This window comes from Oncorhynchus tshawytscha, linkage group LG29 (assembly GCF_018296145.1).
Source record: "Oncorhynchus tshawytscha isolate Ot180627B linkage group LG29, Otsh_v2.0, whole genome shotgun sequence".
NCBI lineage: Eukaryota > Metazoa > Chordata > Actinopteri > Salmoniformes > Salmonidae > Oncorhynchus > Oncorhynchus tshawytscha.
The window spans coordinates 15,158,630-15,171,947 of NC_056457.1; the positions used below are offsets into that span (position 1 = coordinate 15,158,630).

The window sequence follows — 13,318 nt, forward strand, 5'->3', positions numbered from 1 at the left end:
GCTCTCTTTCTCTCTCGTTCCATCTCCTCGCTCTCTCGCTCTCTCGTTCCATCTATCGCTCTCTTTCTCTCTCGTTCCATCTCCTCGCTCTCTCGCTCTCTCGTTCCATCTATCGCTCTCTCGCTCTCTCGTTCCATCATCGCTCTCTTTCTCTCTCGTTCCATCGCTCTCTCTCGTTCCATCTATCGCTCTCTCGCTCTCTCGTTCCATCTATCGCTCTCTTTCTCTCTCGTTCCATCTATCGCTCTCTTTCTCTCTTGTTCCATCTCCTCGCTCTCGCTCTCTCGTTCCATCTCTCTCGTTCCATCTCCTCGCTCTCTCGCTCTCTCGCTCTCTCGTTCCATCTATCGCTCTCTCGCTCTCTCGTTCCATCTATCGCTCTCTTTCTCTCTCGTTCCATCTCCTCGCTCTCTCGCTCTCTCGTTCCATCTCTCTCGCTCTCTCGCTCTCTCGTTCCATCTATCGCTCTCTCTCGTTCATCTCGTTCCATCTCGTTCCATCTATCGCTCTCTCGCTCTCTCGTTCCATCTCCTCGCTCTCTTTCTCTCTTGTTCCATCTATCGCTCTCTCGTTCCATCTCTCGCTCTCTCGTTCCATCTCCTCGCTCTCTTTCTCTCTCGTTCCATCTCCATCTCTCTCGTTCCATCTCTCTTTTTCTCTCTCGTTCATCATCGTTCCATCTCCATCGCTCTCTCGCTCTCTCGTTCCATCTCCTCGCTCTCTCTTTCGTTCTCTCGTTCCATCTCCATCTATCGCTCTCTCGCTCTCTCGTTCCATCTCCTCGCTCTCTTTCTCTCTTGTTCCATCTCCATCTATCGCTCTCTCGCTCTCTCGTTCCATCTCCTCGCTCTCTTTCTCTCTTGTTCCATCTCCATCTGTCGCTCTTGCTCTCTCGTTCCATCTCCTCCCTCATTCCATCTCCTTTCTCTCTCTCGCTCTCTCTAAAAGGAAAATTACAGAGAAATTGTTAGTGAACTAGAAACCAAAGAGTTCCCCATTTAGTTCTACAGCTTTTAAAACCAAGTACACCTTGGAGTATAGTCCTTGGGGCCAAACTTTAATAAATAAATTGCCCGTGTTCCCTTCTAATGGCTTTTATGTGTTCTAGTTTTGTTCCCGTCTAAAGGGTTTTATGTGTTCTAGTTTTTCGGTGTTAAAAGGTGATGGATGTTTCCCAGCCAGTCAGTAAGCTGGTCAGCCAGCCAGCCAGTCAGTGAGTCAGTCAGTCATTTAGCCAGTCAGTAAGCCAGCTTGTCAGTTAGTCTCGATGGTGGAGAAAGAGAGGACGCCTCCAAGCGTCTCTCGTAGAGTCCTGGTCAAAAGTAGTGCACTATTAAAGGGAGTAGGTTGCCATTTGGGACGTAAAGGCAGTGTTTCAAGAAGAGTTACAACAGGAAGAATCAGGTTTGTACATCCATTCTTTCCTGTCCTCTCTCTTGCTCTCCCTCGTTTTCTGTACATCCAGTTTTATAAACAGGCCCAGGATTCTTGCTCTCTTTCTGCCTCTGTTTGTCTCTCTCTCTCTCTCTCTCTCTCTCTCTCCACTTCTATCTCTCCATCACTAGCTGTCTACCAGGCGATGCACACTCACTCACACAAAATACACACACACCTCATACTCACAGAGACACACACACACTCACAGCCAACACTCCTGTCACATGTTATAGAGACATTGAACCACTGGACACTTCCCATTTCACTCTTTGTATTTAAATACTGTATCCCCGACATAACTTGTTCTAATATTTCTACTACTGCACGGTGAATTCTTACACTGTTTATACACACCACATATTTATTCTTATATTCTTAGTATATCTGGTGTAAATTCTCCAGCTATACTGCACATATGTATAGATTGTATTTTGATTACTATTTGGGCTGTTAATTGGATTCCTCGTTCTTGATTTCTTGTTTCTTTTGTACTCTTTCTACATTTTAATTATTTGTGTACTTTGACATTTTACTGCAATAAACTTTGATTTGATTTGATAGCTCTCTCTGTTCTTCTCTCTCTCTCTCTTTCAGTGGACACTAGTCATCCCGCAAGTCCAGGTGTCTCCAATCATTTGTGAATCAGAATCAGGTCACTCCGCTCCGCTCGCTGGTGTTTTTGATAATCTCAGTAGGCGTCAACCTCAAGCAACTGTCCAAAAAAATACAGAGGAATCACAAAATTCCTGCCCGCGATTAATAAAGTCCTCAGAAAGGGGGTCTCATATTTAACAATGTGGCTCTGAAGTAGACCATGAAAAGGAACTTGAGACAAAAAAAATCCCATTGAAATATTCCCCTTTAAAGCCAGACACATTTTTTCCACAGTGAGTAGACATCCTACTGTATGGACCTCCCATCACTATGCCAAACCCCCCATGATGTCTCTGTGTGTGTGTGTGCATTCTATGTGCCCTCACGTGCTCTCATGTTCTAATGCCAATTACAACCCATTACATTACCCAAGGAATTACAATAAATTAAGGGTACATTTCACTTCCATGACCCAAGGTTTATGGTAATTAGACCTGGGTCTTTCTGTTCTTTTATACACTGGTTCATCCTATAATGACCTACTGTAGCATGACAAACGAAGGTCAGTTTTGACCTATCCCTCTTATAGTTTAGGTTATGATTTTGAAAGGCTGATCCTAGATCTGTGCTTTAAGGAAACTTCCCCCTGGTGTGAGTGGGTACCTCTGACAGATAGGCCCTGAGGCTGGAGGCCTTGCCCAGACTATCTGTCGTACTCAGCCCAGGAGGGGTGAGCAGGGGCCTGGGTCGGGTCGGCTGACTGGTGGGGGTCACCGGTCTGCTCCTCGACCTCCTGAACGTCACCTCCTTATGACCCCCGTGACCTCCAACCCCTGGGGTCACGGCCGTCATGGCCGACCTGGAGGTCAGCAGGCTGTTGGGGGTCATGGGCCTGCTGCTGGGGGTTCTAGGAGTTGTAGTTCTGCTGCCGGGGTTGCTGGGAGAATGAGTTCTGTGACCAGTTGTCATGGTGAGGGAGGTTGGTTTCCGGGTGAGCAGAGGGCTAAGTTTGGGGCTGACCAGGGGGTAGCCTATGGAGCTGGGCTTGGCTGAGCGGGCGCTGAGGACGGGGGACTGGGGTCTGGAGGGGGGTCTGGAGGTCTGGCCTGGTAAGGGTAGAGTGTTGGGGAGGGTTCCCCCCGGGAGGGAGGTGTGGAACAGAGGGGTGAGGAGCAGACTACTGTGGGGGCTGTTGGGGCTCCGCTGGGCTAGTTTCCCCTGCTCCGCCAGTTTGGCCAGGTCCTTCTCCACCTCTGGAGGGGCACAGAGACAAAGACAGACATGTTTGATAATTAAATGTATTCATGACAAATAACATACTGTATAAAAGTAAGGCCAAGGGACATAGTCAACAAAATATCTGGGCCTTATTATATAAAACAGAGAAAGGGCAAAGGTGGGTCATGTTCAGATATGCACGCTTATCTTTCAAATCTTTCAAAAAAAGCACCTCAACGCTCTTATTTTCATTGATGTGTGTTTCTGGACTAAAGACACAGGATGGACTCATTTACATTACAAAACATCCCAGAAGATATCACAGGCTTCATAACAGGAGAGTGGGAATGCTGCCTTTCCTTTTCATGATGTTTGTCTTAAAACCCCTTTCACTGGTCATTGAAAACAATATTTACTGACTCTGTAAATTGTGGTGAATCCTGCTTCAGTAAAAATTCCGGATTGACATTCAAAACGAATGTCACATAACATGAAGATTATGTCCCAAATGGCACCATATTTCCTATGTAGTGCACTACTGTTGACCAGGACCCATAGGGCTCTGGTCAAAAGCAGTGCACTACACAGGGAGCAGAGTGCAATTTGGGACGGGTACCCTATTTCCTATGTCCTATGCAATGCACCCTATTTCCTATGTAGTGCACTACTGTTGACCAGGGCTCATAGGGCTCTGGTCAAAAGCAATGCACTACATAGGAAGCAGGGTGCAATTTGGGACACACAGAAGTGTTATTCCAAAATTCTGAAAATATATTTGTTTGCTTTATTGGTAGTTACAAAAACAGTTTTGTTTGTCAGAGGATGGGATAGGACTGCCAATGAGAACATCTGGGGGTAGCCTGCTCTCTGCTCCTCATCTCCCTGTTTGTGTCCTTTTTAAGGCTCTGACGCTGTTGGGTTTTCAGCGATCCAAGCTGGGACTTATCATGCGAGGGGGATATTTTCAGGAATGACTCACCACGAAGAGTTCGTACCAAACGGCACCCCATTCCCTATAGTGCACTACTTTTACCAGAGCTCTATGGGCACTGGTCAAAAGTAGTGCACTATGTAGGACATATTATGCCATTCGGGATGGAGCCTAACTCCTTAAGCATTCTCAGAGAAGCGTGTATTTGTGACATTTAATAAATGACACGTAGTCGAAGCATTACATGTACTTCATAAACCTTGACTTCAACCATTTATGAGCAAATAGAGACTTCTCCAAAACAAACAACATTTCATTTTTCCACGCTTCAAAAATGCGAAACACATGTTCACTCATCACAAATTACTAGCTACAGTCGATCCACATATTGCAAAATACTCCAAAACTACTATGATACTGTAGGTCAACTAATATTATACAAGAGCACTGAGCAGCGTTGGAGAGATGATTTAAGCTGGTTTAAAAGTTTAAGAAGTGTGTGTCTGTAAGTTTGTTTGAAAACTCATCTAAATGGTTTGTATTGTATAGTCCATCCGGCACCCTGTGTATTTCATTCCATGACGTAGATAACCATATAGCTGGATCTGTAGTTAATTAGTTGTAATTGTAACAGTCTCTTGAAACCAGACAGAGATACTACACCATGGCAGTATGTTCACTTACTGAATGTGTGTGTACATCATACTGACAATGTGTTCTTTGCTGTTTTAAATTAAACTCAGATACTGTGTGTGTGTGTGTGTGTGTGTGTGTGTATGTGTGTGTGTGTGTGTGTGTATGTGTGTGTGTGTGTGCGTGTGTTTGCACCATACAGTAACATTGAGTCCTGTGTTGTTTTAGCCCATATGCTGTTATAGACTGTGTTTGTAGACCTGCTGACCTCTGATCCAATAGAGCTATTTAACATAGGAGAACATGGTTGTATCCCAAATGGCACCCTATTCCCTATGTAGCCTGTACTTTTGACCAGGGCGCATAGGGCATATATAGGGAATAGTATACCTGTGTGTAGAAATGAGAATATATGAACAACTGAGATTATGGGAAGCTTTATGGCTTAAAACCACACATTTTCGGTGGATTGGCAATCCCTGTAAAGTATCCTCCTTTTTAAATGAAGCCAATTCATTGTGGCTCTGCCACATTATTGGAAGGGGCAAAGAATTAGTCTATTAGCCACCCATTAAAAACCTGAAATGGCAAAAAATGATTAGTGTACATCGAAAAATGTATCAATTTCACTCAAATGGTTTGACAGCAACGCCGCATAAAATTCAAGTCAGTTGGGATCAGGCTCTTTGACGTCCCAATACCTTGGCATCTGGTCTATGAACTGGTTTATACAAATCAACTGACAAAATATCGATGTTATGTTCCCCGAGCCACCCGAGCCTTATGGCAAGGTGCTCCATCATGCTGGAAAAGGCATGGTTCGTCACCAAACTGTTCCTGGATGGTTGGGAGAAGTTGCTCTCAGAGGATGTGTTGGTACCATTCTTTATTCATGGCTGTGTTCTTAGGCAAAATTGTGAGTGAGCCCACTCCCTTGGTTAAGAAGCAACCCCACACATGAATGGCCTCAGGATGCTTTACTGTTGGCATGACACAGGACTGATGGTAGCGCTCACCTTGTCTTCTCCAAACAAGCTCTTTTCCAGATGCCCCAAACAATCGGAAAAGGGATTCATCAGAGAAAATGACTTTACCCCAGTCCTCAGCAATCCAATCCCTGTACCTTTTGCAGAAGATCAGTCTGTCCCTGATGTTTTTCCTGGAGAGAAGTGGCTTCTTTGCTGCCCATCTTTACACCAGGCCATCCTCCAAAAGTCTTCGCCTCACTGTGAGTGCAGATGCACTCACACCTGCCTGCTGCCATTCCTGACAAGCTCAGTACTGATGGTGCCCCAATCCCGCAGTTGAATCAACTTTAGGAGAAGTCCTGGCACTTGCTGGACTTTCCCCGAAGCCTTCCTCACAACAATTGAACTGCTCTCCTTAAAGTTCTTGATGATCCTATAAATGTTTGATTTAGGTGCAATCTTACTGGCAGCAATATCCTTGCCTGTGAAGCCCTTTTTTGTGCAAAGCAATGATGACAGCACGTGTTTCCTTGCAGGTAACCATGATTGACAGAGGAAGAACAATGATTCCAAGCACCACCCTCCATTTGAAGCTTCCAGTCTGTTATTCGAACTCAATCAGCATGACACAGTGATCTCCAGCCTTGTCCTCGTCAACACTCACACCTGTGTTAACGAGAGAATCACTGATATGATGTCAGCTGGTCCTTTTGTGGCAGGGCTGAAATTCAGTGGAAATGTTTTTTTGTGATTCAGTTCATTTGCATGGCAAAGAGGGACTTGGCAATTCATTACAATTCCTTTGATCACTCTTCATAACATTCTGGAGTATATGCAAATTGCCATCATACAAACTGAGGCAGCAGACTTTGTGAACATTTATATTTGTGTCATTCTCAAAACGTTTGGCCATGACTGTACAGTAGATATTCCATAAAAAAATCTACCGTGTCCAGCTACAATAGTCATTTACAACATTAACAATGTCTACACTGTATTTCTGATCTATTTCATGTATTTTAATGGACAAAAAAATTTGCTTTCCTTTCAAAAACAAGTGTACATAGTGTACATTTTAAGGAAAACAGTGTATTTTACAATAGTTATCTTTTGTTTGTTTTTAATCCCATCCTTGAGCTACCCTCAACCCCTCCTATCTACAGTATCTCTAAAGACCATCCAGTTCTGAACATCTATACATTTTACAGACACTGTATATTTTACATGAGTTATCGTGTTGTTTTTAGTCCCGCCCTTTAGCTCCACTCAACCCCTCCCATCTATCTACGAACACCATTCGGGTTTGATTTCTATTTGCTATATATTTTTCAACTGTGCTGTGATGTTTCACAAATGTTCTGAACCTTTCTATTCCCATAGTTTCTACGGATTGTAAACGAAAGATAAATATTTTGATAAAAGTATTATATTATTGATCGATTGACTAAGAAGTGCTATTTGCAGAGTCAGCTCCAAGTAAATGCTGCAATTCTTCAGCCATACCTGAACATGCAACTAAAAACAAGCTACATATGGACAGTATCAAAACAAATGATCTAATGATTCTGTTTCTTTCAGGCAAAATCTGCATTCTTGTCACGCCCTGACCTTAGTTATCTTTGTTTTCTTTGTTATTTTGGTTAGGTCAGGGTGTGATGAGGGTGGTATGTGTGTTTTTGTCTTGTCTAGGGTTTTGTATATCTATGAGATTTTGGTATGTCTAGGTAAATGTAGGTCTATGGTGGCCTGAATTGGTTCCCAATCAGAGGCAGCTGTTTATCGTTGTCTCTGATTGGGGATCCTATTTAGGTTTGGTGGGTTATTGTCTATGTGTTGTTTCCTGTCAGCACGCGTGTCTTTTCGCGGCACGTTTGTTTAGTGTTCTTCGTGCAAATAAAGAAGAATGTATTCTTATCACGCTGCGCCTTGGTCTCCTCATTATTTTTATTTTTATTTTTCACCTTTATTTAACCAGGTAGGCTAGTTGAGAACAAGTTCTCATTTACAACTGCGACCTGGCCAAGATAAAGCATAGCAGTGTGAGCAGACAACACAGAGTTACACATGGAATAAACAAATTAACAAGTCAATAACACAGTAGAAAACAAAGGGGGAGTCTATATACAATGTACAATGTGTGCAAAAGGCATGAGGAGGTAGACGAATAGTTACAATTTTGCAGATTAACACTGGAGTGATATATGATCAGATGGTCATGTACAGGTAGAGATATTGGTGTGCAAAAGAGCAGAAAAGTAAATAAATAAAAACAGTATGGGGATGAGGTAGGTGAAAATGGGTGGGCTATTTACCAATAGACTATGTACAGCTGCAGCGATCGGTTAGCTGCTCAGATAGCTGATGTTTGAAGTTGGTGAGGGAGATAAAAGTCTCCAACTTCAGCGATTTTTGCAATTCGTTCCAGTCACAGGCAGCAGAGTACTGGAACGAAAGGCGGCCAAATGAGGTGTTGGCTTTAGGGATGATCAGTGAGATACACCTGCTGGAGCGCGTGCTACGGATGGGTGTTGCCATCGTGACCAGTGAACTGAGATAAGGCGGAGCTTTACCTAGCATGGACTTGTAGATGACCTGGAGCCAGTGGGTCTGGCGACGAATATGTAGCGAGGGCCAGCCGACTAGAGCATACAAGTCGCAGTGGTGGGTGGTATAAGGTGCTTTAGTGACAAAACGGATGGCACTGTGATATACTGCATCCAGTTTGCTGAGTAGAGTGTTGGAAGCCATTTTGTAGATGACATCGCCGAAGTCGAGGATTGGTAGGATAGTCAGTTTTACTAGGGTAAGCTTGGCGGCGTGAGTGAAGGAGGCTTTGTTGCGGAATAGAAAGCCGACTCTTGATTTGATTTTTGATTGGAGGTGTTTGATATGAGTCTGGAAGGAGAGTTTGCAGTCTAGCCAGACACCTAGGTACTTATAGATGTCCACATATTCAAGGTCGGAACCATCCAGGGTGGTGATGCTAGTCGGGCATGCGGGTGCAGGCAGCGATCGGTTGAAAAGCATGCATTTGGTTTTACTAGCGTTTAAGAGGAGTTGGAGGCCACGGAAGGAGTGTTGTATGGCATTGAAGCTTGTTTGGAGGTTAGATAGCACAGTGTCCAATGACGGGCCGAAAGTATATAGAATGGTGTCGTCTGCGTAGAGGTGGATCAGGGAATCGCCCGCAGCAAGAGCAACATCATTGATATATACAGAGAAAAGAGTCGGCCCGAGAATTGAACCCTGTGGTACCCCCATAGAGACTGCCAGAGGACCGGACAGCATGCCCTCCGATTTGACACACTGAACTCTGTCTGCAAAGTAATTGGTGAACCAGGCAAGGCAGTCATCCGAAAAACCGAGGCTACTGAGTCTGCCGATGAGAATATGGTGATTGACAGAGTCGAAAGCCTTGGCAAGGTCGATGAAGACGGCTGCACAGTACTGTCTTTTATCGATGGCGGTTATGATATCGTTTAGTACCTTGAGTGTGGCTGAGGTGCACCCGTGACCGGCTCGGAAGCCAGATTGCACAGCGGAGAAGGTACGGTGGGATTCGAGATGGTCAGTGACCTGTTTGTTGACTTGGCTTTTGAAGACCTTAGATAGGCAGGGCAGGATGGATATAGGTCTGTAACAGTTTGGGTCCAGGGTGTCTCCCCCTTTGAAGAGGGGGATGACTGCGGCAGCTTTCCAATCCTTGGGGATCTCAGACGATATGAAAGAGAGGTTGAACAGGCTGGTAATAGGGGTTGCGACAATGGCGGCGGATAGTTTCAGAAATAGGGGGTCCAGATTGTCAAGCCCAGCTGATTTGTACGGGTCCAGGTTTTGCAGCTCTTTCAGAACATCTGCTATCTGGATTTGGGTAAAGGAGAACTTGGAGAGGCTTGGGCGAGGAGCTGCCGGGGGAGGAGCTGTTGGCCGAGGTTGGAGTAGCCAGGCGGAAGGCATGGCCAGCCGTTGAGAAATGCTTATTGAAGTTTTCGATAATCATGGATTTATCGGTGGTGACCGTGTTACCTAGCCTCAGTGCAGTGGGCAGCTGGGAGGAGGTGCTCTTGTTCTCCATGGACTTCACAGTGTCCCAGAACTTTTTGGAGTTGGAGCTACAGGATGCAAACTTCTGCCTGAAGAAGCTGGCCTTAGCTTTCCTGACTGACTGCGTGTATTGGTTCCGGACTTCCCTGAACAGTTGCATATCACGGGGACTATTCGATGCTATTGCAGTCCGCCACAGGATGTTTTTGTGCTGGTCGAGGGCAGTCAGGTCTGGGGTGAACCAAGGACTGTATCTGTTCTTAGTTCTGCATTTTTTGAACGGAGCATGCTTATCTAAAATGGTGAGGAAGTTACTTTTAAAGAATGACCAGGCATCCTCAACTGACGGGATGAGGTCGATGTCCTTCCAGGATACACGGGCCAGGTCGATTAGAAAGGCCTGCTCACAGAAGTGTTTTAGGGAGCGTTTGACCGTGATGAGGGGTGGTCGTTTGACTGCGGCTCCGTAGCGGATACAGGCAATGAGGCAGTGATCGCTGAGATCCTGGTTGAAGACAGCAGAGGTGTATTTGGAGGGCCAGTTGGTCAGGATGACGTCTATGAGGGTGCCCTTGTTTACAGAGTTAGGGTTGTACCTGGTGGGTTCCTTGATGATTTGTGTGAGATTGAGGGCATCTAGCTTAGATTGTAGGACTGGCGGGGTGTTAAGCATATCCCAGTTTAGGTCACCTAACAGAACAAACTCTGAGGCTAGATGGGGGCGATCAATTCACAAATGGTGTCCAGGGCACAGCTGGGAGCTGAGGGGGTCGGTAGCAGGCGGCAACAGTGAGAGACTTATTTCTGGAGAGAGTAATTTTCAAAATTAGTAGTTCGAACTGTTTGGGTATGGACCTGGAAAGTATGACATTACTTTGCAGGCTATCTCTGCAGTAGACTGCAACTCCTCCCCCTTTGGCAGATCTATCTTGACGGAAGATGTTATAGTTGGGTATGGAAATCTCTGAATTTTTGGTGGCCTTCCTGAGCCAGGATTCAGACACAGCAAGGACATCAGGGTTAGCAGAGTGTGCTAGAGCAGTGAGTAAAACAAACTTAGGGAGGAGGCTTCTGATGTTGACATGCATGAAACCAAGGGTTTTACGATCACAGAAGTCAACAAATGAGGGAGCCTGGGGACATGCAGGGCCTGGGTTTACCTCCACATCACCCGCGGAACAGAGAAGGAGTAGTATGAGGGTGCGGCTAAAGGCTATCAAAACTGGTCGCCTAGAGCGTTGGGGACAGAGAATAAGAGGAGCAGGTTTCTGGGCATGGTAGAATATATTCAGGGCATAATGCGCAGACAGGGGTATGGTGGGGTGCGGGTACAGCGGAGGTAAGCCCAGGCACTGGGTGATGATGAGAGAGGTTGTATCTCTGGACATGCTGGTTGTAATGGGTGAGGTCACCGCATGTGTGGGAGGTGGGACAAAGGAGGTATCAGGGGTATGAAGAGTAGAACTAGGGGCTCCATTGTGAACTAAAACAATGATAACTAACCTGAGCAACAGTATACAAGGCATATTGACATTTGAGAGAGACATACAGCGAGGCATACAGTAATCACAGGTGTTGAATTGGGAAAGCTAGCTAAAACAGTAGGTGAGACAACAGCTAATCAGCTAGCATAACAACAGCAGGTAAAATGGCGTTGACTAGGCAACGGGGGCCGACAGATAAAACATAAACAGGCAGAATGGAGTACCGTGATTAATGGACAGTCCAAAGTGCATCAGCTATGTAGCCAAGAGATCAGTGTCCAGGGGGCAGCGGTGGATGGGGCAGGGAAGCTGGACTGGCGAGTGTTATCCAGGTTGAAAAAAAGTTAACAATGACTATAGCTTGTAGCTAGTTTGTAGCTAGTAGCTAGTTAGCTGGTTAGCTTCTGGAGGTTCTTGAGTGTGTTCTAAAAATAAAAAATAATAGCGATTCCGTGTCACATTGGGTGAGGCAGGTTTCCGGAAAGGTATAAACAGACTAAAAATCAAAAAGAGATAGAAAGTGAGTATGGGTCCGGTGCGTGTTTGGGACGCGGCGATTCAGACGGTTAGCAGGCCTGTGCTAACAAGCTAACAGTTCGTAGGCCGGGGCTAGACAAGCTAGCAGTTAGCAGGCCGAGTTTAGCAAGCAGGGAGATAGCGAGGGCTAGAGAGTTGGCCTTTGGGGGGACGTCGCGATGGGGTGAGTCTGTTTATTCCTCTTCATGCGGTGACATCGATAGACCGGTCGTGGACCCGGGTATTGTAGCCCAGGAGTATGCTACGGTGGTAGCACAGGTGCGCTGGCCGGGCTAGCTTCACGCTAGCTTCACGCTAAGTGGGTGGAAGCGCTAGCCAGGAGTAATCATCTGGGGTTGCGGTTTAGCTAGATAGCTAGTTGTGAAGATCCAGCTGAAAAATGTTCCGGTTGCGGTGGGAATCCGGGGATGAATCCGGGGATGAAAAATAAATAGGTCCGTTATGCTCTGGTTAGAGTCGCGTTGTTCGAGCTGGTGAGAGCTTTCCGAGCTAAAGGTTAGCTTAGCTGATGACCGGTTAGCTGAAGACCGCTAGCATAGCTGGTGGTTAGCCGGCTAGCTTCAGTTGAGGGGTTCCGGTTCCGAAGTAAATATAAATACTTTAGGAAAAATAGCTACATTGGGTGAGGCGGGTTGCAGGAGAGTATTTGGAAGCTTAGGTTTAGCAAAATGTTTTTGAAGAGATATGCGAAGAAAAATATGTAAAAAACGAAAAATATACGGTATATACAAGGGACACGAGACAGGACAACTTACTGCTACGCCATCTTGGAGCATTATGACGAACTTGACAATTTTATTGGTTGCAAGAATTTTGTATAATAATTTAAGTAGATTTATTTTTTAACCTGGCATCGAGAGATTTACAGAGTTAGCAAAACGTCACACCAGGGTAAGCCTACACAAAACACAGCCCTTATTTTAAGTGTTTCTAAAATCCCCTATGGGAAAAATGAATTGTGGAAAAACAATTGGAACCATTTCCCCCTGACTGCTAGTTTTTATGGGTAGTATGACTCATACTGTGGTACTCTATAGTGTGTAAGCCAGTGACAAAAAAAACGAAATGTAATCAATTTTAAATTCAGGCTGTAACACAACAAAATATGGAAAACATCAAGGGTGGGAAAACTTTCTGAAGGCTCATGTACATGGGTTCTTCATGCGTTGCCATACTATTTCATCACAGTGTCAGATCTGGGTTAGTCACTTGAGAAATCAGGATACATCTACTGAAACACCAAATGTAGACCTATAGGAAGCGACTTGAATATCCAACTGTACGCAACAAGTGATAAATGAATACACGACTAGTACTAATGTTGAGAAACTGTACATGAAGCTGCTTTTATAATGCCATATTTCGGTCAGTGTTTATAAGCAGTGAAGAAAATGCAGCAGTGTCATAGGTATGAGAGCGTGAAATGTCATACCTCTCCCACACAGCACCCATTCCACCATGACCGAGATCGT

General features: G+C 45.2%; 1 protein-coding gene across 3 annotated transcripts in view; it reads right to left on the reverse strand.

The window, feature by feature from the left end:
- Window positions 1-13,318, reverse strand: part of lg29h8orf34 (linkage group 29 C8orf34 homolog) — a 168,809-nt gene that overhangs the window by 18,323 nt on the left and 137,168 nt on the right. For all 3 annotated transcript variants that reach the window (XR_006080322.1, XR_006080323.1, XM_042308945.1), the window contains exon 12: window positions 2,695-3,284. Coding sequence is in view for 1 of the 3 variants with exons in the window: in XM_042308945.1 (XP_042164879.1) it covers window positions 2,695-3,284 (590 nt within the window). In the remaining 2 variants the exon portion in view is untranslated. The remainder of the gene's footprint in view (window positions 1-2,694; window positions 3,285-13,318) is intronic.